Source organism: Bos indicus x Bos taurus, chromosome 3, assembly GCF_003369695.1.
Source record: "Bos indicus x Bos taurus breed Angus x Brahman F1 hybrid chromosome 3, Bos_hybrid_MaternalHap_v2.0, whole genome shotgun sequence".
Classification (NCBI taxonomy): domain Eukaryota; kingdom Metazoa; phylum Chordata; class Mammalia; order Artiodactyla; family Bovidae; genus Bos; species Bos indicus x Bos taurus.
The window spans coordinates 102,591,788-102,614,623 of NC_040078.1; the positions used below are offsets into that span (position 1 = coordinate 102,591,788).

Below are 22,836 nucleotides of genomic sequence, written 5' to 3' on the forward strand. Positions count from 1 at the left end.
GCCCCTTGGACCTGCAGGCTCCCACCCTTTCCAGAGCCCCACCCCTCCCCCAGGCTGCCAGGCAGTCAGGGAGGCCTGGGGAGCCTTGGGCTCCCTTCGCAGCTTTCAGTCTTCATTTTCAGCTTTTTCTAAGAGAAAACTCCCACCTCTTCCAGCACTCAGATTTCATCAAACTTGGCATCTTAAAAGCCTGTTTTGTTTTTGAATCTGAGCTGTTTGGGGCCTGTCGCCGAGAACAGCCAAGCAGGCGAGGCCTCCCCCTCCCAATCCCCTCCTCCCCAGGACTTCCCTGGCGCCTCCTAGGGCTCTACTCAACCTGGCTGGTGAGGCCTCCCAGCCGCACGCCACCAGGTGACCCCGGGGGCTGGCCCCAGGTCTGCACCCTCCACATTCCAGCTTCTGGGGTCTGACCCACGCTGAACCCTCCTCCCAGGGTTCCCAACTCAGTCCTACTCCAGGACCATTCTCTCGGTCCCTTTACCCCAACTAGGTTCCGGCCCGGGCCCTCCAGACCACTGAGAACCTCCCTCTTGCTCTTCAGGTCCCTGCAGCCCAGCTGCCACCCCCATGGCTTGACACCAGCGTGCTCACCAAGGTCAACCACGACTCCATGGAGCTAAGTCCAGAGGCCACGTCTCAGCAGTCATCTTGCCCGACCTCTCGACAGCACCCCTCCCTGTTCCTTCAGATTCTTTTCTCTTGACTTCCAGGGACTCACCCCTATAGGAAGACCTAGCGTCTGGGGCTCCATCCAGGCCCTCTTCCTGTCCTCTGGCTCCCTAAGACTTGCCATTTCTCTCCCCCCTATCTCCAGCTGTCCCTCAGAGTGCCAGGCAAAATCTGAACAAGGCCTCCTTGACACCCCTCCCCAGGATGCCTACACATACCTACTACAACAGATTTCTAAGTGGACTCATCAACTTGCCCCTCAAACGGGTCCTCCTCTCATACCTGAACCTGAGCAAATAGCACTGCCATCTACATGGCCCGGAGCCAGCAATCCCGAGTCACCCGCCTCCCCAAGTCCCACAGGCAAGCTTTCTAAACTGCATGGAACCCAGTCTCCCTTCCTCCTCTACGCACTGCCTGGGTCTGGGCCACTGCCACCTCTTGCCTGGGCCGCTGCCCTGACCTCTCACTGGTCTTCCAGTGCCCGCCTCTGCACCCTCAGGGACCTTTCTGAAGCACGCATTTTATCAGGCATTCCCCTGATTAAAATCCTCTCTCCCCTGGCAACCAGAGGCAGGGGACACCTCATCAGGGGTGGAGGATGTGCACACAGAGGGGCATTTAAAACCTCCAAGCTGGCTAGCTGTTCCCAGAGTTGCCGGTTCTGCTGCGGTCCTGAGGCTGGGGCAAGGGCTGTAGGCGAGGGGGCCACGCACACAGCAGGGCCCTGTAAATACCTGTGACTGCAGGGGTGGGAGGGGCAGGCTGGGCACAGAAAAGGCATCCAGTGTCTGTGGCTAACAGAAGAGGCAGGCTTACTGCCCACCCCACAGGAGGAACCATTCAGAAAGGGATCCACTTGGGCCCCAAGATAGATCAGAAGATAGATCAGAACTAGAAAGAAGTGAGGGAACCCAGGTACCAAGAAACCTAGAATCTTCTCTAGGTTTCTTCTTCCCTAGATCTTCAAGACCTTCCTGGCAATGCCCACCTACCGACACCTCTCCCACTCCTACGTCTGGGGCTCAGATCTCTCCAGGGAATGGCTGCAAAGCCTCATATCTGTGTAGTCCTGAATGTGACTATGGTCACAGCAGGGCTGGAGGGACAGGTCACAGATTCCACAGTCATGGGGCCAGAAGCACTTAGGTAATGCCTCAGCTGTGAGGGAAGGGGCAGAAGCTGGCCTGGGTTCTAGGTGCTAGGTTCTAGGGGCCTTTTCTATGTCTTCTGTGGATGCAAATCAGGGAGGTGATGGGCCCAGCTTCCTCAAAACAAGCCCGTTACCTGGACACGTACGCAGGCAACAGGAAAGGGGCATGGTGGGCCTCTGCCTGTGATAGCCCTTTACCCAAACGCCCCACCCCCTCATCAGCCCTGGGTCAGGGACACGGAGGAGGGTGGGGCAGGGAGAGCTGACTCCCTGGGGAAATGCCCACCCACCCTGAAAACACGAGCTTCTGTACTGGCCATGCTCCGGGTGCAGCCAGCCCAGGATGGCAGGCCAGGGTTGTATGCTGTTCATCAGTCCTCATCTTCAAAGGGGCTTGGCATGGGGCTCAAGAGGGCCTCATCATCCCACAGTCCCCAGACTAGGGCCAAAACCACGGCCAAGCCTGGGGGTCCAGGCCCAGCACTGACTGCCGACCTCCTGCCACCAGTCACTACCCCACAGGCCTGACAGCAGGCCTCCCCCAGAGCCTATCCCCAACGAAGAGGGCAAGACCAGGCACGCCATGCGGGCACCTGGATTCCTGGGCCTCTGTGACCTGGAGTGGTGTGGTCCTGGTCAGCCACCAGCAGACAGCAAGGCCAGGTGGGAACAGGAGAGAGGGAGCCGGGGCTCAGTGGGGGAAGGAGACGAAGAGGAGAGAGTCCCAAGGCCTGGGTAGGATCCCTCCCTGGTGCCCCTCGCCCTGGCCTGCTGAAGGATAGTTTCTCAGGCACTGACAACAGCTCAGGCTGACCACTCTGCCCCACATCCATCTCTGTCTAGCTGCCCTGGCCGGCCACCAGCCTTGAGCAGGGATCCTGTGGGGTCCTGGAGGCAATGAGTCCAACATCTCTGGCCTCCTGCAGCACCAGACTAACTGCACACACTGGGCCCAGGCTGCTTGCTGCACACCCCTTCCCCCGCTGTACACAACAGCCCATAACATGCACACCACCTGCTGTTCAGCCCGCACCCCATATAAACACTGTCTGATGCACACACGGCATGACGTACACCACCTGCTGTATACACCACACCGCATACACACTGCCTGATGCACGTACGCACAAGCACACGCACGCGTGCACACACACACAGTTGGATGCACAGCCCCCGTTTTCTATACAACCCGTAAGGCACACACAGCCCATAAGACTGTAACACCACATCACACACCTCACACACACAGCCTTCCAGAGAGCGCACAGGGCACACACGCCACCACACGGGTGCGTGTTGTCTGCTGTCTCCATGACCACAAGCAAATGCTGCCTCTTGCGCTCTGAGTCCGCCAAGCCAAGCCCTCCAAGACAAGTCAGGATGGCTCACGTCTGCTCCTTGGCCTTTCTCCTCCTTCCCCCTCTCCTCCCTGCCCCTCTTCCCCTTCCCCTAGACCCTTCCAGAACCTGCCCAAGTCACCAGGGCCCGGCCCACACCTCTGCTGTCTGGCATCCTCCGGGGCTTTCCTGACCACGGTACCTCCTGGCTGGAACCCACTGGCCCAGGCAGATCCTGAACCTCCAGACTGAGCTCCAAGACCCTCCTGGCTCCCCCACCTCCTGGAAGGAAAGGCCGGAAAGCAAGGCCTGCCTCCCCTCCCCCTCAGCTCCCCCTCCCTCGCGAGGGAAAATGTCAGATTCCCTGTCTCAGTGGCGTCGGCAGGCGGGTTGGAGGGGGAGTGATTCAGCCTCAAGAGTGCAGAGTGAGAAGAGCTTTTCCTGCCATTACCCGGCGAGGGAGAGGCTGGCGCGCTAATGGCTTCAATTACCACTCAGACAGGAACGCTGGGCAGCTCACCCCCAGCTAGCTTGTGCCGGGCACCCCCACCCTGTACCCAGCCCGGGGCCAAGGGGGTGGGGAGGCAGCCGGCTGAGCATTGCCGGGCAATCGGGACTCCCTGGGAGTGGCAGTCTTGCCCAGGGAGCTGGGTGCAAAGGCCACGGAGTGGGAGTGGTGTGGGGTGCTTCAAATGTGAGAGGAGCTGGGCCTGGCACAGCAAGGCAGAGCAGGGAGCCTGGCATGGACACACAGGCCGGGGATACAGCAACCTCTCAGCTGAGCCGAGTCATCCCAGGGAGCCCCGGGCCACTCCCCTGAAGTGCCCAGCGTGTGCTGAGCTACACGCAGTGCATGTTGCGCTGCACGTAAGGAACTCAACCTTGAGTCCCAGTCCCCAAGCCAGCTTCCTCCTCTCCCCAGCCCTCCTCCCAGGAATGGCCCTGGCTCTCTTCTGACCCAAGCCCACAGCTGTAGTCAAACTATCCTTTCACCCCACTCCTACATACACCCAGCCTCTCTGGCTAGCAGGGGAGGCCTGGCACGGTTGCGGGGAGGTGCTTTCCTCAGGCCCCGCCCTCTGGCACCTTTTCGACCTCCTACTCCACTCCTTTCTGCCAAGCCCAGAGCCAGTCAAGGTTACGCAGACCAACATGGCAAGTCAGCATTTCACCTTCCGGGTGCTGTGTTTCAGGAGCAGGAGGGGGGGCTCACTCAGGCCCACAGCTCCATCTCAACCGGGCCAGGAGCAGGCCTGGGGCCGCCATGCGCTCCCCAATCTCATCAGACACCTCTCACACCCAGAAGCATGAACACACCCCTGTCCCCTGCTACAGAAACCCTCCTCCAAGAAGGCCCCTCCAGAACTAGCATGTAGGGACTTTGTGGGGACTTTTCCTCCAACACTAATAAGGAGTCTCTCTTCCCTTTAATGCGAGGGCCTGAGAGATGCCCTCTGGGGTGGGAGCCACAGTCTGGCCCTTCGGCCACCTCCCAAATGCCAGGGCAGGGCAGATGGCTCCTGCTGGGGCAGCGAGCAACAGAAGGGACGGCAGTGCTGAAATACTTATCCTGAGGTCATGAGTGGGGAAACTGAGGTCAGGGGTGGCAGGGAGGAGCTCGAGAGCACCCAACCGTCAGGGATCCTGGTGCAGGGCCTGTCCTCTGGGCCCCCGCCCCTCAGGGGAGTGGACGGTGGGGGCTGCGTCACCCAGAGGCCAGGCAGCACAGACACCAGGCGCAGGCAGCTCACGTGTGTGGACCTTAGGGTGTGTGGCTTTCAGCCCTACAGCAGCGACCATTCAGGCCGGAATCCAGCAAAGTGCTTAACTGCATCCCATTTAATCCTCCCAACCAGCTTGGGTGGCAGGCATCACATCCCCGATTTACAGATGGAGTAAAATGAGGCTCAGAGGCACAGCTACTCACCCAAGGTCACAAGGAAAAGAGAATAAGCAGTCCAGAGCCCCTGATCCTAGCCGCTGCCCCTCTAAGCTGGAGGGCCCTGCCCTGCCTCGCAGGAGACACACAGGCACAAAGGAGTTACCAAATGGATATGAACGTGAACACATAAAGCCACAGTGTAAAAACGGCTAACACAAAAAGATGTTCAACTGTTCTTGTAATCAAAAAAATGCAAATTAAATTGAGATGCCATTTTTTGCCTATTAACTTGGCAAAGATTTTTTTAATGGTAATTCCCACTGCTGGTGAGGATGTGCAGAAAAGAGGCCCTCTCATGCCCTGTTTGATGGGTGTGTAAACTGACACAGTCTTCTGGAAATACTGAAAAGGCTAAACATCGCATGTGGCCCTTTAACCAAGCAATTCCACTTCCGTGCATCTAGGAAATAATCAGGAAAGTGAACACATCTGTAAGGAAGCACACAGTCCCTTATTTATACAACCAAAATACAGGAAACAACATGTGTGTCCAACAATAAGGGAATGGCTGAATAAATTAGGGTGCTTGCATGTGACACTCCCCCACAGCCATTAAAAACAATGAAGCAGAAAAATACTTAATCGGCAGGAAGATGTTCATATGTTTTTTTAAAAAGCAGTCTACAAATCATTGGGCAGAATGTAATCTCGTTTTTGTTACATATATAACGCATGCACAGAAAATGGACTATAAGGAAATAACCAAATGTTAATAGTAGTGGTAAGATAAACAAGTGATTTTAAATTTTTCTTTTGTGCTATTTTATACTTACCAAAATTTCAACAGTGAACAGGTATTGGTATTGCAATTTTTTTTTTAAAGCAACAGTCCAAGCCATATTTTGAAAATACATGCAGACATAGTCAGACTGATGCCTTCATCGTGGCAGGTGGGGGTGGGCGGCGATCATGTCACTCCCTGTCTGCGGCTTCCTGTGTCCCCAGCAAAGTGTTTCGCAGCCTGGTTGGTCCGGTGTGATCTGTCCTCCAACCTCTCCAGGCTCATGTTGAACCACCTACTCTTCCCCACTTTACTGTGTCTTCCAGCCACCCTCCACCCCAAAGCCAAATGGAACCACTCAAGAGTTCCCTGAAAGCTCCATGGTCTCCTGCCTCTGGACCTCGGTGTGAGCTGATGCTATTTCCCCACAGAGGCCCCCACCCCAACTGCCACTTGTCTTCAGGACTCAGACAACAGCTCCCTCCTCCCCTGAACCCCTGTGCGCCCCCCACCCCCCACAGTCCCCTGGGCCTCTCACACAGAACGCAGAACATACTGGAGACTGAAGTCGCAAGGGCAGGATCAGGTCAGATAACTCTCAGGACACAAGGAGTCATCAGGGCATGTTTGTGAATGAATGGAGGAGCCACCAAGTGAGAGAGGTCATTAAAATCTACATACAGAGCCCCACCCTCCAGCCTAGGGCCCTTGCTCATAACAGCGACTGGGAACACACTTCTCTGAAGCCCCTTGCCAGGTTCCACAAGAAAATCACATCCACTGCCACGAATCATGTACCCCAAGTGATACGTAGCTACCACCTCACACCGCAGGTCAGGCCCCAGACCCCAGCCAAGCAACACCCCGGCTCAGCACAACACAAAGACACCACGCATATGCCAAATACCCAGCGATCATCGCTGTCCACCACTGACTCTCTCTGACCCCAGGATGGCCAAACACACTGCAGTCCACGGTGGGGCCGGAGCTGGCTGGCTGGCAGGCTGATCCCCTACATGAGTCTCCCCGCCCCCCGATGCCGCATCCCTTTCCAGCAGGTACCTTCGAGCACTGAGAGCTTGGCACTGGTGTTGATCTCCCCCAGACTGTTGGTGGCCGTGCACTCATAGATGGCTTCGTCTCGCTGCACCCGCAGTGGCTGGATCCGCAGCACAGACCCTGCCCCGTCGTCAAACTCAATGACCTGCCAGAGGATAGACACACCGTCACAGCCTGCTCGGGACAGACAGCGGGGCCTGCTCAGGCTCAGCCTTTCTATTGCTGAGAAAAAGCCCCCAGGGCGGGAGATCAAGAGGAGGTGATGTAGGACCAGACCTCAAAACAGGCAGAACTGGGGCCCTGCCTGCCCCTTCCCACCCGAGGCTGTACCTCGAAGCGCTGGGAGCTGACTTTCTTCCCCTTCTTCATCCATGTGATGCGTGGCTTGGGTTCCCCCGTGGCTTGGCACACGAAGGAGGCCACCCCTCCTGACAATCCAGTCTGGTCCTCGGGGACCTTGACAAACACAGGTTTGCCTGGAGAGAGAGGAACATCAAGTCACCAAGGGATGGTCACTGCAGACATGGCCTATGTTACAGCGGGCAGGCGTGGGGGAGGGGAAGGAAGGTCTATAAAGGAAACAATGGTAGTGATGCCCGGCCCTTACGCAGTGCTTCTTATGTGTCAGGCGCTCTTCAAAGAGCTGTGAGCTCCTCAGGTGGGTTTTATTTCTGCTTATAGAGAACTCAAGGTACACAGAGGTGATGGGATTTGCCCAACATGACAGCTGCTTAGTGGCAGAGCCAAGATTTGAACCCAGGCAACTGAGTCTGGAGTATTGAGTCTGTACTTTAATTGCTTCACTCTTCCGTCTCCCATCCCCTCAACAATTCCAAGCTCCAGGACAAAGGCATGCTGAGAGCTGCTGGGAACGGCCCAGCCTCTCTCGCAGACATGACTGCTCTCCACCCAGGTGATGGTACCACCACCTACCCCAAGGCTCGAGCCAGAAACCATGACTTCTCCTCTCCCCAGCCCCCACGCACCATCAGTCCCGGAGGCCTAGACATTCCATGTCCTAATCCAGAGACGTCCTATCTCTGGATGTCTTCCCAGGTGAATGCTCTCCTGTAAATCTACCCTCCCCACCCAGCTCCCACTGACTGGGTGATTGTCTTCTGACAGCCTGGACGTCTCCCCAGAGTTCCACCGAGAAGCAGCGGGAGGGGGAGAAGGGAATGGGCTTGGACACTGTACGGTCGGACACTGTACGGTCACGCCCACCCACACCACTCTGATATACAACAGGGTCAACCTGGAATCCCACCCAGGGTCATGAGATGCGGGAAACCGGGCCTTCATTAAGATGTAGCAACGCCTCGTTAATCCCGACAGCGGATCCATTTCCTATTAATCAGGCCAATGAACAGCTCCAGGAAGGCTGATACTGTGAGAAGTGACCTTTCAGACCACCTGCTCGGTGCTGATGAGGCCAGGCCTGGCCTGGTCTCTGGCACAAAAACGTGTTTGTGCAATGATGATAATCCCACTCTGTACCTGGTACTTTATCTCATTTAGTCCTCCACTGCTTGTTGTCCCCAGTTTAGAGGCACAGAGAGGTCAAGTCACTGGCCCGAGGTCACACAGCCAATGAGCGGCACACCTGAGATTTGAATTCAAGCCTGTTTGACTCCAAAGCACCTGGCAGAAACAGTTCGCCTTGGTGTAGTTGGAGGCTTTGTCACGAGCAGAGTCAGGGGGGTGGCAGGGGCCAAAGCCAGACCAAAGAAGGCTGAGGAGTAAGTTGGGGGTGAAGAAGTGGAGAGCAGAGTACAGTGACTGTTTAAAGGAGACTGGCTGTGATGGGGAAGAGAAAGAAAAGATGGCACTCGAAGGGGATGAAGATTGGAGGGAGGTTTTTACATTCTTGTTTCTTTTTTCCTAAGATGCGACAGTACTTTTTAAAAATAATTTTATTTATTGACTGTGCTGCGTCTTCACTGCCGCACAGGCTTTTCCCTAGTTGCAGAGAGCGGGGCCTTCTCTCCCATTGTGGTGCATGGGCTTCTCACTGTGGTGGCTTCTCTTGCTGCAGAGCACAGGCTCTAGGGCAAGCGGACTTCAGTAGTTGAGGCTGCGGGCTTGGTAGTTGCAGGTCTCGGGCTCTAGAGCACAGGCTCAACAGTCGTGGTGCATGGGTGGCTCAGCTGCTCTGCAGCATGTGGGATCTTCTCGGATCAGAGATTGAACCTGGGTCTCCTTCACGGGCAGGTGAAATTCTTTACCACTGAGCCACCAGGGAAGCCCAAAAGATGGTATTTAAATGCTGATGGGAAGGAGCCAGCAGAGAGAGAAGGTGCTGATCCAGTACAGAGAAGAGGGACAACAGATGGAGCAGTGTCTCTGAGGAGGGAAGGGTCTGGGGACCAACCGCTAGGCTCAGGAGTGACAGTTGCAGTGCAGAGCTGGGAGGGCTCAGCCTTGCAGGGAGCAGGGAGGGGTCCATCTTACCCAGTACCCCAGGGTCCAGTGGGCTCTGGAGGTTTTGTGTAATTATTAAGAAAGGTCACTAACTATCTCTGAGCCTCATCTGCTAAACAGTGCTAGAGGCAGGGGTCTGGGCAGACAAAATGTAACGATGTCTGTAGGCTGCTCCCACAGCTGGACATGTAGTAGACTTCGCCTGTGGGCAGCTATCACCCTCTTTAGCACCAGTAGTATTATCATCCCCATTTTAGAGATGGGGAGAGGGAGGCTCAGAAGGTCAAACAGCAGCCAGATCAACACTGATCTGGTGGAAAGCCAGGGTTTGAGCCAGCATTCCACCCTAAGCACAGCTTAGGGCTTCCCTGGAGGAGGGAGACTTGGGGACCTATCTGACTTGTACTTGGGAGTACCCAGAGGGGGCGAGAGCAGCCCTGTTGGGGTAACACGCAAACCTGCTGGGGGCCAGAGTGGCACGGGGACACCACAAAGGTTCAGAGAGCCTCAGGTTCCCTCACTCTTGCCCCAACTGCCCTCTGGAGGCTCCGGACACTCCCGATCTGCAGAGCCTGTCTTTGTACGCTGGTCCTTTCAGTCAGGTCTTCTCAGAAAGGACCCCTCCTCCCACATTCAGGGGTGGGGAAGAGTCTCCTGCCCACCCCTCTGCACACTGCGTACCCCTCCCCCACACCTCCAGATTGCAGCTCCCCTCTCCTGTTCTGCCACCACCTTAGTCCAGACAACACCTTCCCTCGACTGGACACTGCGCCAACCTAACCAGCTGAGTCCCTGCCTCCAGTCTTGTCCTCTCCAGCCTAGTCTCTATTCAGCAGCCGGAGCGAAGTGGCAGCCTCTTCCCTGATCAAAACCCTCTAGAAGCCTCCCATGGCTTCTGAAACAAGACTTAAACTCCTGTCCTGGTGGACAGAGCCCTGCCAGGTCTGACCCCAGCCCTTCACACCCCCCGAGCCCTGGCTTCCCATCCTCTGGATGAGCAATGCTCATCCTGCGCCTCAGGGCCTTTGCATAAGCTGCTCCTCCTGCCACAAACCTCTTAGACCACCTCCTTACCCACTGTCTCCTATCCACCTTTCTGGTCTCAGTTTAGACATCATTTCCTCAGAAAACCTTCCTTGCCCCTCTGCGGTCGCCCCCACCTCGACTGGTGTGGCTCTGTGTTTGGGGCTCTCTGGTGACTCTCCTCTGCCTCACAGCCGTGCTCATGGTTTGCTATGTCCCGTGTGAGGCTACTGCTTTTGCTGACGGTTTGTTATGTACACGTGTGAGGTTATTACTTTTTCCACATTGTGGAGGAGTATTTGATTCATGGCTGCTTCCCGACAGAGAACAATAACCCTGGGCAGGGCAGAAATCTGCCTGCCTTGATTCCCTCCCTGTCCCAGCGCCAACCCCATTCCTGGCACAGGGCAGTGGGGGGCACAAGGGAGGTGACCTGAAGACCATGGGGGAAGGCCTGCGGAGGAGGATGGAGGCCTCCAGCCCCTCACACACCACACTGGGGAGCCCTCAACACCTGCTGGGGAGAGCAGCCCGGGGTGGAACCCCCCTGGTTCCTGCCTCAACCTGCCAGCTGCAGAAACCAGAGGCTGGAACCTGCTGAACCAGACAGCCGGGTGAGTGTGCCCGGGGGTGGGGCCTCTGCGCCAAACAAAGAACCGGGAGCTGGGGAGGCAGCCAGGTACAGGTCACGAGAGAGAGAAAGGGGAAGGCCTGAGTACAGTGGAGGCTGGACGGTGCCCAAGGCCTGGGGCCGTCGAGGAGGCGGAACCTCCCGGGGAGGCTGGAGAGGGGCCAGGGCCCTGCCCAGCCCACCCACCCACCAGGCTCTGGCAAAGACTGGCAGTGTGCAAGCCCGGGGCAGTCCAGGGGGCAGGTCTCTCCCCTTCATCAGACCAGACCCTCACTTCTCTCAGCCCACTCACCCCCAACAGAAGGCACCTCTCATCCCACAGCTCTGCCAAGCCCTCACCTCTTTCACCAGCTGGACTTCTGGGGGCACAAATCCTGTCCCCCTGCTGCCTTTCCCACAGTCACTCCTGCTACCCTCTCGGGGCTCACCTATCTTGACTCTTTCAAAACAAAAAAAAAAAGTCCCTGCCACGGACCAAGCACTGTGCGGGACACAGCTCAGGTCCTGTGGCGATGCCATCCCACCCAAGCCCATGGGCATCCCCCTTGCCTTTGCATGTGCCCAGACCCTCTCATGCACCCTGCCCTAAAGCCTATGAGAGCCTGCTCTGCGCCCCTCAGCCTCTGGGCTACAGTCACTGGTCACGTCTCCAGGCAGGCAGGTAACCTCAGTGACTTAACCACTCTGTCCAGTACTGACCAGAGCTGGCGTCCAGGAAGGGTCTGAACAGAACTCCCAAGGACACATGCCTGGAGGGGCTTTTTGCCCCATCAGAATGTGGGGCCACCTCCCCTCCATACCCACCCCTCCCTGACCACATGGAAGTCATGGCTGCACAGGCCTTTGGGCAGCAACTCCCAGGGGCATATGCCTTGGACACTCTTAGGTGGCTGAGCCCATGCCAAGTGGGAAGGAGTGGCCTAGGAGAAGAAACAAGTGGGCTGCCCTGGGGGGCCATGAGTCCCAGGGCCCAGCCAAACCGAGCTGCCTGAGGCTACTCCCTAGGGAGATAACTGCTATTTTGTACCTTCCCTGCAGCCCCTTGTACACAGGCACACAGACACGCAGCAGCCAGGGGCTGTAAGGGAGGGCAAGGAGGCGGGTTTCCCCGGCCCTGAACAGTCTAATGAGCTGGGGACTCATTAACGCTGGCTCCTGTGACCACTTCTGGCATCCCCGGGAGGGAGATTCGCTCAGAGACAACCCTGGGCTCCCAGGGGACACACAGGGAGCTCCAGGTCATGGCCTGGGATGGAGGGAGCACGTACGAAGTGTCAGGTGCCTTCAACATGTGACCTCAGTTAACCTTTCCAGGTAGAAGTGACTATCCTCATTGTGCAATAGGAAAACAGTCCCTGAGAGGGAAAGCAAGCTGCCGGAAGTTCCACGGAGGGCAGAGTCTAGACAGGCCACCAGGTCTGGCCTCCCCAAGGATGGCGGGGGTGGGGTGGGGAAGGCACCGCTGAACCACGTGCAGCACGCTGCCCACCACATTCCAGCTCCATAGACCGGGTCGGGGCTGTGATGACAGATACATCCCCAGTTACTTAGTAGGACTTTACCCACCCACCCATACTTCTAGCCTTTAGGCATCCTGCTCTGCTGCTGCTGCTGCTAAGTCGCTTCAGTCGTGTCCAACTCTGTGCGACCCCATAGACGGCAGCCCACCAGGCTCCCCCGTCCCTGGGATTCTCCAGGCAAGAACACTGGAGCGGGTTGCCATTTCCTTCTCCAATGCATGAAAGTGAAAAGTGAAAGTGAAGTCGCTCAGTCGCGTCGGACTCTTAGCGACCCCATGGACCACAGCCCACCAGGCTCCCCCGTCCATGGGATTTTCCAGGCAAGAGTACTGGACTGGGTCGCCATTGCCTTCTCCGCATCCTGCTCTGGGCTCCTATGATTTCAAGTAACTGGTCTGCCCTACGCTGTCCGGGAACAAAAGGGAGATGGTCCTCACGGTGGTCCTCTCGTGGGCTCCAGGGAGAAGCCCGTTCCCCCATCTCATTAGGCAACACCCCCCCTTTAGCAAATGCCCACTCACCCTTCAGGGCCCCGGTTTTCCAGGAAGCCTCCTACCCGCTCCCACGACGCTTAGGTCACTACCTCTGGGGGTGCCAACACCGCCCCCAGCACAGCACACGCTGTAGTAACCCCACCGCAGGCTCCAGACGCAGGCCTTTGTGGATTCTTCCCACTGAGCACCTGACAAGCACACAGCGGATCAGCAGAAACCTCCTCCTGCTCAGGACCACCTCTGGCCCCACAGGCTGCCCTCTTCAGAAACACAAGCCCTGGCTGGGGGAGCCCCCGAGCCCCACGTCCAGGTCCCCGCTGGACTTGACTCAGCATTGACTCAGGGCCTCTGGGCTAACTCTTGGCAGCTGCCTCTCCGCCCCTCTTCCCTGCACTTCCTCAGAGGCCAGGGCCCCCATTCATTTGTCTCGTTAAGAGGCCTATAGAAACACATTTGTCCGCTCCGCGCTCCACTGCTCCGGTCGTCAATTCTCTGGAGCGCCTGCCCTACCTTTTGCAGCAGCTCTGTCCATGCTGCCTGCTTGCCCTGGCTAGAAGTCTCCCAGGCCCAACCTAAGGCTGGCCAAGGGTATGGGGGCGGGGACAAATCCAAATGTCTGTGCAATGTGAGGCAGACCCTGCCTCCTGGGGTCAGGTCATCACAGCCCCTAGCCCATGCCCCTCTTCCGCTCTCTGCCTGTGAGCAGAACCCAACTCACCTATTGCGGCATCTCCAGCTGGTTCCTGACTTCAAGACTTTGGGCTCTGGTCCTTAAGAGACCAGCATGGAGGTTCTTAGACTGCTCTGTTCCACTCCGCTCCTACTAGGGGTTCAGGCCTGACTCCACCCTTCCAATTCAATTACTCATCTACCAAACTCCAGGCCCTGAGCTGGACAACGGTCTGACCCCCTGGGACTCGCAGACTTGACACAGAGTCACATGTGCCCAGGGGAGCAGCACATGACTAAGGCTCCTGGAGGAGGTGATGGCTCCAGGTGAGTGGGAATCGTCAGGCGAAGGAGATGGGGAAGAGGGTTCCTATCAGAGGACACAGAAGAGCACGGGAGCAACTGAGAAGTCAGCGCGGCGGGGGTGTGGTGAAGGATGGGGCAGGTGGAGGATGAGGCTGCAGAGGCTCAAAGATGCAGGGCCTGGACCCCAAGGCTCCAACCGAAAGGCAGCAGAGAGCAAGGGATTTTCAACTGAAAGACAACGTGATCAGGTTTTCATTTTGCACCCTGACTCCCACCATGGAACAGAGACTGGAGACAGGAAGCCACCAGGAGGTTGTGGCCTGCAAAGGCCCCAGAGAGCGCTGAGCCTGGCTTGGATGAGGCCGTGGAGGGAGAGGTGGATGCATTCCAAAGATGTTCAGGAGGGAGAAACAGCAGAACTTGGTGATGGATTAGATGTGGGTATGAGAGTGGGAGGAGGCCCAGGTTTCTCACTTGGGTGGCTGGGTGGGTGGGAAAGCCATTCACAGGAGAGAGAACACAGAAAGATGGGCAGGTCTGGGGGGATGAGGGTGTGGGCACAGGTTCCAGCATGTTGGGTCTGAGCAGGAGGGGAGGCAGTTTCACTCCCGGGTGTACTGTCTTTGACAGCCCGCAGAGTGGTCCTCCCTCTGCTCTCAAGCTCCCATTTGAAGGCCCTACGAGTGTCCAGAGCGAGGGTGGGGGAGCAAGGCCAGCAAGTCAGTGTCCAGGGGCTGACTCTGATGAGCCTTGGCCTCCTTGCCATCTCAGAGTCACATCCAGTGACTTCTACCCTGGGCTGTTCCTGCAGGCTCCAGCTCTCTCCAGCACCCCCTACTCTGCCCTGCTCCTGCTAGCCTGGCCCTCTCATCACCAGCACCTTAAGGCTCTCATCACCCCATGCCCCGCACCCCAAGAGGAATACCCTGTCTCCCCCTTGCCCCACAAGCCCCACCCAGCTCAGCCTGGAGGACAAAGGGTGGAGCTCTCCAGTCCCACCCCCTCCAGGATCTGGTCCTGAATAATTAATGAGCCCTTAGGAGAAAGGGCTTGGGTGGGGCAAGGAGAGAGCTCTGCACCCAGATACTTGGGAGAGGGGGCTGAGGGAACCTATGGACTGCTGACCCCCAGGCTGACCCCCAGGTTGGCCCTGGGCCACCTCTGGGCTCCAGACAGGATGGGAACAGCCCCGTTTCCCGGGGACCTTGGCTCCGACCTCGCCCCTCCCCCTCCGTGTGCAGATTGGCTAAATCTGCCCTGTGCCCCGCCTCCCACCAGTAACCAAGCAGTGGTAACCATGGTGACGGGGCGGGCTGCGGCCAGTCTTGTAGTGCCAGGCAGGGGGAAGGGCGGCAGGAAAGGGACCAAAGTTCCGAGTTGGATGTGGGCAGGGGACAATCCCACCTCCCCCAACACACAAGGAGGGGCGCTGGAGTCCAGCTTCCTGTGGCCAAGTGCAATCTTCCCTCATTCTAAGGGCTGAGGGGCTGGGGCAGGGGATGCCCCCACTGCCTTGAAGTGGGGAAGGGAAAGAAGGGCTCAGCGTCTACAAGGGCCTAGACCAGGGGAAGGGCTGTGGTGGCTCCCTTCTCACCTTTCCCTGGACCTGTGCACACACCTGGTGTCCCATTCACACACCCACACACGTTCCTTGTATGCGGCCCCCCTATTCCCACACCATCCCTTGATGCAACCCACACTGTGCCTTCTGCACAGGTCCACAGCAGTGGACACAGACACGCCTGAGCACATCATCTGTGACCACACAAATCCTGGGCATGTCTCACCTCCAGCCCACAAACAGGGTCACACTCACACACGCCTCACCCTGCAGCACCTTAAGAGACAGGCGGGTATTACACAGAGTGCTCCCGGGAAGTACAGGGCTGGGGTGCTCCTTGGAGGCGGGTGCTCCAAGCGGGAGGCCTCTCTGGGACAGAAGGTCTGGAGGTGTATTAGCCATCCGGTCTCTCCTGGTGAGTGGTCCCATCCCCCCTCCCAGAGTCCTACTAGGAAGAACGCATCCTTTCCATCTGGGAGGCCCCACACCTTGAGGGCCAGACTTACTGTCGCCATGGGCACCTGCCACCAAACCAAGCATCACAAGTGCAGGGACAAGGGGCACCATCGTCCTCCCTGGGGCTGGCTCAGGGGTCATCCGGGGCTCTAGCACCGCGGCCAACCACAGCCTGGGACAATCAACCTGTGATGGAGATAAGGGCAGAGTTAACTGGCTGGTATCCACCCATGTCCCATTGTCCACCCGCCACCTCCTGGCTCCCACTCACCACCAAGACCACCTGGTTCAACAGACACCCCCACCCTGGAGTGTGCAATGACCATTCAGAACTTCCAAATCCTGTGCAAACCCAGACGCCTCATCAATTCCCTGGAGACCCCAAGGATAACCCACGAGTCATACACAGGGAGAGTACGAGAGGCCCTCAGGTCATTCTCTGAACCTGAGTAGAGGGCAGGGGATTCTGAGACCAGAGGATGTACAGGGATGTTCCATTCCGGACCTAGAGTTTCCAACACGCCTCCGTAAGGAGACTGGGACAGGGAAACAGGGTCCAACGGACACACAGGGGGAGACGGAGACCAAGCCAGAGCAGTTAGCAGACCCACAGAGGCCAGGAACTCCAGAGTTCTGGGGCCTCCTGTTGCCCCTCCTCTGCCCAGCAGAGCCCACATGCTGGGCACAGGCCTCAGAGCACAGCCCTGGCAGTGGCAGACAGGATCCAGGTATCAGAGGCTTGGAGCCAAAGCCGCAACCCGTCTGGACTCGCCAGGACGCGCTCTGGACGAGTTGCAGCCGCCCTGCCTGGCCACCCTCATCCTACCCAATTCCCATGGCACCAACCTTCTCTACAGGGAAATCACAGGGGGGCCCTAGTGGCCAGGACTGGGGGTGCTGGACCCTGAGAGTCAACCCCACACCTCCTCTGCCCTACCCCAGTGGCCCAGAGCAGATCAACTGATGGGGTGGCAAGCTTCAGATGGTGACTCACTCACAACTGCCCTCCGGGCTGAGCCAGAAACCTGGGCAGGGGAAGACCATACGGGATGGTCTGAATGCCTCCAGGCCTTTGTTTACAGGGCTCCTCGGTTGGGTGTGCTCCTTCCCCCTCCACACACACTCTACCTGGCACCCACGTGGAGCACTCAGCATAGTCACACTAGACGGTACAGACACACCGCTATCACTCCCCGGCCCTGATGGCGAGCTCCTGAGGGTCTCTCTCCCACGGCTCCCGTTCAGGGGGCTTCAGGAGATGTGCTCCAGTGCCCACCAGCTCAACTCACACCTTGCTCTGGGACAGGGGCTGGTGTACAAAGTCCCTCATTAATGCCCTGGGGACACAACAGGGCACAGAGTGCTGGTGGACACACCTCGGGGCTCCACGGTGGTACCTACAGACTCAGGTGGGAGAGGGGACCAGACCCGGCTGACCCACAGGGTGAGAGAATCTGCAAGGAGGTGACAGGGCTGGTAACAGGAAGAGACAGGACTCAAAGATGGCTCTGCTCTGCCCTGGAACTTGGACCCCAGTCTCAACCGCGACAAAGTTCAGAAGGGCAGAGGGCAGAAAGTGAGCCAAGGTGCTGGGACAAAGCAGGAGGACTGTGAACTGAGGCAGGGGCTGACCACAAAGGGGAAGGGGGGAGCTGTCTCTTGTCTCAAGATCTTACCAGAAGTCTGAAATGGGCTTAGCAGCAAAAGCAAGAACACTGAGGCAGCCTGGTGGGCATCCAGCCCCATTTACCCCACACCTGGGGTTCTGCTGAATGATCAGAGTTCAGGTAGCTGAGACCAGGAGAGAGGGCATCCCCACCGTGATGCCTTGTATGGCCAAGTTGGGATGGAGGTCACGCATCACTAAGGCCCTGTCTGTCTGGGCCTGGTCACCACGGCACTGTCATGCTGCACCGTGACCAATGATACTCAACTTCCCAGCAGACATCAGGTGGTGAGCTGCCGGGCCGGGCTGTCACGGGGGTATGGGCCCTTGATAAAACCACCCTGCATCCTTGGTATGCATATCAGTGGCATGTCGCACCAAAGGACAAAGGCAGAGGGGACTAGTACAGACATCACGGGGTGCAGCAATACGGTATTCATAGAGGTTTCCCCCCCAGGTATTGTACAAGCAGTCCAGGTGTGAGCCTGCCCCCTCTACCACCAGTGCAGACACACACAGCTCTCTGCATGGATGTAGAGGTGATGAAGCTACACGGGAGAGACACTGTGGAGGAACAGCACAGCACGACCATCATGGAGTGTAACTCCCCAGTATAATGGCCACTGAGCCATAATCCCCTGTAGCTGCCTTGGCATAGTAATCACAAACAGTGCATCTCCCAGGCAGAGCCATCATGGAGGTGTAGCCATCCTGGCCAGACGCCATGTGAGTGTGGACAGACATCATGGGTGTGCAGCTGCCCGATGGACATCACCGAGGTACATTATCACAGATAAATAACACCAGTTATCAATATCAGGGGGTGTTCAGTCCCCAGTACAGCCACAGCGTCACTTGGTCATGTCTGATTCTTCTTTGACCCCATGGACTGTAGCCTACCAGGTTCCTCTGTCCGTGGGATTTCCCGGGCTAGAATACTGGAGTGGGTTGCCATTTCCTTCTCCAGGGGATCTTCCTGATGCAGGGATTGAACCTGAGTCTCCAGCATTGCAGGTGGATTCTTTACTGCTGAGTCACCAGAGAAGCCTAGTACAGCCATCGTGGAGTTGTTATTCCAGAGCAGATATCGTGTGGTATCCTCTTGGATGAGATTCTGGCCATGGGTGTCAGAGAAACTGGGCCTCTGGTAAGCCCACTGCCACTGAAACAAAGACAACTGGCCCTGACCTGGGGACTCCTGGCTTGCCCTGTGTATCTGGGTCTGGAGTGCTAAGGTCACTGCTCAAATGCAGAAAGAGGAGACAGAGGTAAAGAGGTTGAAAAGATGATGTTCCCTCCTAGACAGCTTCTCCCAGCAGTTCCATGGACATGGGGACACCCAGAGTGATGGGGAAACACGGGGACACAAAATACAGACACGTTCTCAGGGAATTACTCTGGCCAGCACATAGCTGTCCTGGCCAGGGCTTCTCCCTCATCGGCTCCGGGTACAAGCAAGCTGCCTCTGCCCCGACTCTGGGCACAAAGCCCACCCCAGTGTCAGGCGGTGCAGGCTGCTCCCAGCTTCAGGGCCCCACGCTGAAGTCCCATCAGAGTCCCAGGCCCCGGGTCTAGACACTGGCCCTGCCCCCAGCCCCAGGGTGCTCAGGGTCACCTGGGAGGAGACGGCAGGAGGGCAGTAGGGAGGCGGGCTGACACCCTCCTGCCTGGGGTGGCCGAGAACCTTCTGAATTCAGTGCGATGGTGTTAGGAGCAGAGTGTCCACTTCTGCCCATGGCTGGGTGAGTCTGGACTCTCAACAGCCGAGATGAAAACACAGCCTGAGCACTTGCACACTCGGCTCGTCTCTGGATTGCACTGTGGACCGTCGGTTCTACCAACTGACACACTTGGGTAGGAAAACAACTCCGTACTGAATGCTATTGTACAGTATCACTGGATGCCATTTTTCTACACTCAGGATGGTTTTCATATATCCTTTTTCTTTACTACATCAGCATAAAGCTGCCAACTGCCCTTTCTTGGGAAGAACTGTCCTTTATTCTGAAATTTTGTCCTTGGTGTTAAAATGTCCTTTCTTATAGGAAGTGATGGGGGATAGCAGATACCAGTTATTTTTTAATAATGTCCTTACTTTGGCAAAATAAAAATGGCTAACCCCAAGTCTGGCCTCCAAGTCCTTCTGGAAATTGTACTGGTTTGTGAAATTGAAGAGCCTGGGGATCACTGCTGTGAGGAAAAAAAAGGAACAGGCACCACACCAAGCCATAGGATTCAAACACAAACATCTCGGACAGGCCTGTAAACAGAGGCCAGGCCACCTCCATGCAGCCATCCACCCGTGCCAGCCTCAATGGGGGCTGCCCCAGAGAAACCATGTGACGCCAGCCATGGTGTGTGGGGGGTGTTTCCCTGGCTGGAGAACAGCTGGGATCATTCCGAGGCCTCCTCATGAATATGCAAACACAGATTGATTTGTTTCCCTTGGGCACGTGTTATTATTCACAAATATTAATTAGTCTCCAAATACCACCTGTTCCTACAGCTTCCTCCCCACTTCCTCCCTGGGCCAGGACCCTGGCTCCCAGTGGGGCCTGGGGCCCCAGAATGGATGTTAGTAAAAAGAGGGGTATGCAGGGCCCCAGGGAGCGGCCGGCCAAGGGGAGAGGCCAGCGCCTGGGCAAGAGGAATGTGAGGGCGGGCAGCGCCGCGAGCTGTTCATCTTCTCACCGGCGGGCAGCTAACCGAGCCCTTTTGTCACGTCCCGGACACTTCACCGCGTGGCACTGCAGCAGCGGCCGCGGAGGCGGAAACAGGCCTTGTTACACTTGGGAAGGGAAAACCAACGTGTTTCCAACTCTCACCAAACCAACCACCAGATTAAGACCGGAATAAATCAGTCTCAGCCGTGCCGTGACCTCGGCCCCGAGAAAGGAGGTGGCCAGCAGCAGGCCGCCTTTGCTCCTCCAGCTAGTTGGTCAGGGTCTAGGGCACAGCCAGAATCAGCCCCCCCTACCCAGGAAGCTGGGACCCTGACCCCCTGGCAGCCCTCAGCAATTCAGGTTCCTGTGTGAGCGGACGGGGATCCTAGGAAGACTGTCCCAGAGTCGCTGGGGGAGGCACGAGCTCCAGCAGAGGCTTAGCTCTGGGGGCAGGAGACCAAGGGGCCAGCAGAGGCACCTTCCTACAGCTATAACTCCTAGGCCACCAGCCCTCTGGCCTCCTTCCTCTGGGGAGTGGAGGCTCCCCTGGGTTAATGTTCACCAACGTGGTGCCTCCAGGCCTCTGCACTCATTTTTCTCTCCACTGGAAAAAAGGCCTTCTCCTGGCCCAGCCACTACTCACCCACCAGAACTCAGCTCCAGTGGCCGATCAGTGCGAATCTTCCCTGAGTGGCCCTCCTCAGTTTTCCAGATTTGTACAGCACAAAGAAGGCAGCAAAAAGTGGCACAGACCAGTGCTTCTCAATCCAGGGTGATCTCGCCCCACGATGGGACATCAGGCAATGTCTAGAGACAGTTGTGATTGTCTGATGGGGGAGGGTAAGTGCTACTGGCATAGTAGGAAGAAACGAGGGATGCTGCTGGACATCCTACAGTTAACGGGTCAGCCCCCCAAAATTAAGGATTATCTGGTCCAAAATGTCAACAGTCCTGAGGTTGAGAAACACCTCATGCGAAGAGTTGACTCATTGGAAAAGACTCTGATGCTGGGAGGGATGGGGGGCAGGAGGAGAAGGGGACGACAGAGGATGAGATGGCTGGATGGCATCACTGACTCGATGGATATGAGACTGAGTGAACTCCGGGAGTTGGTGATGGACAGGGAGGCCTGGCATGCTGCAATTCATGGGGTTGCAAAGAATCGGACACGACTGAGCGACTGAACTGAACTGAGCTGAATATGGACAGCAAGATCGTTCCCTGATGTCCCCTAGATCCTGCCCTGGCCCCTGCCCCAGAACCCAGTCCCTATGAGTACCCTGGACCCCAAGACCCCAGGTATGCTTGACTCTTACATTAGCTGAACCTAGGCCTCTAGATCTCAAGGCCTCTTGCCCACCCCCTCCCAGTCAGTCTTGCTTCCAGAAGCCCAGCCACATAGCACACCTTAGTCCTACCCCTCACATATGCCATCAGCAAGTGGCCTCCCCAGAGGACAGAGGGGCTCCATGTTCAGGCCCCTTTTCTGTTGAGACTGGGCTCCCAGGAAGGTCAGACCCATAACGGGTGGATGGACAGGTGATGGGTATCCCCATACCCCTCCTCCCCATCTGACCTTTCCGACCAGTGACATGGCCTTGCCCTGGCATCTTCTACAGACGCCCAAAGCCCACCTCACCACACACAGGGCCTGGCCCCCAGCAGATGCCCGATACATGCTCATTTCCTCCCCTCCCTAGGCCAAACCCATCTCTTCCACAGACCTCTTCACTGGCCATCATGCAGAACTGTCCAGGGGGGTATATGGGGCCCTGAGCCAGAAGGCAGGGTGATGAACAAGACAGTCATGGGCTCTGCCTTCAGGGCACTTGCAGAGGACTCAGACTCAACCAGAACCCATCCTCCCCAACCCCTCCTCCAGGTCCCTACTTCAGCGACGAGCACCACCATGACCAGTCACCCAAGCCAGCTGGGCCTCCTCAAATTCTCCCTTTTCCTCATCCCACCTGTGCAGCTGGTCAATACGTTTGAATGCATCCTGCCTCTACCCCAACAACCACCACGTTAGGAAGATCTCATCAGCACCCATGTCTTCAGTGGGCTTCCTGCCTCTGGTCACTCCCTTCCAGCCCCGCCTGCACACAAACCAACGCTCCCTTCAGTTTACAGAAATGCATATCCGATCAAGGCCCTCAGCTTTGCCTGCTGCTTTTAGCCCACAGTAGACATGCAGATAACGTTTCATGAATGAACAAATGAATGGGAGAACAGGCGGATGAATGTGCGGATGCAGGTTCTCTGAGTAAGAACTTTCAGTGCCTTCATATCGCGCTCAGGAGAGTCTTTAGTCTGACATCCAAGGCCTAACACACTTCAACTGCAACCAAACCCTCCAACTTCATCCCCTGCAACTACACTCTGGGCTTCTAGCAGATAGAAGTCGATTTCAAAGAGACGTGGAAGAATGGGCCCCAGATCTTGTGAGGATCCTGCTCTTTCTTCCACAACGTACAGTCAACAGGAACAGTCTTTTCTAGAGAAACATGGTGAATGGGAAGCACAGACATCCTGGTGGAAGTCCTGC

At 57.0% G+C, this 22,836-nt stretch overlaps 1 protein-coding gene across 1 annotated transcript in view; it reads right to left on the reverse strand.

Moving 5' to 3' along the window:
- Window positions 1–22,836, reverse strand: part of PTPRF (protein tyrosine phosphatase, receptor type F) — an 84,330-nt gene that overhangs the window by 54,016 nt on the left and 7,478 nt on the right. Inside the window, 3 exon segments of the mRNA XM_027537525.1 lie at window positions 6,885–7,026; window positions 7,212–7,357; window positions 16,013–16,148. Coding sequence (XP_027393326.1) covers window positions 6,885–7,026; window positions 7,212–7,357; window positions 16,013–16,103 — 379 coding nt within the window. The 5' untranslated portion in view covers window positions 16,104–16,148.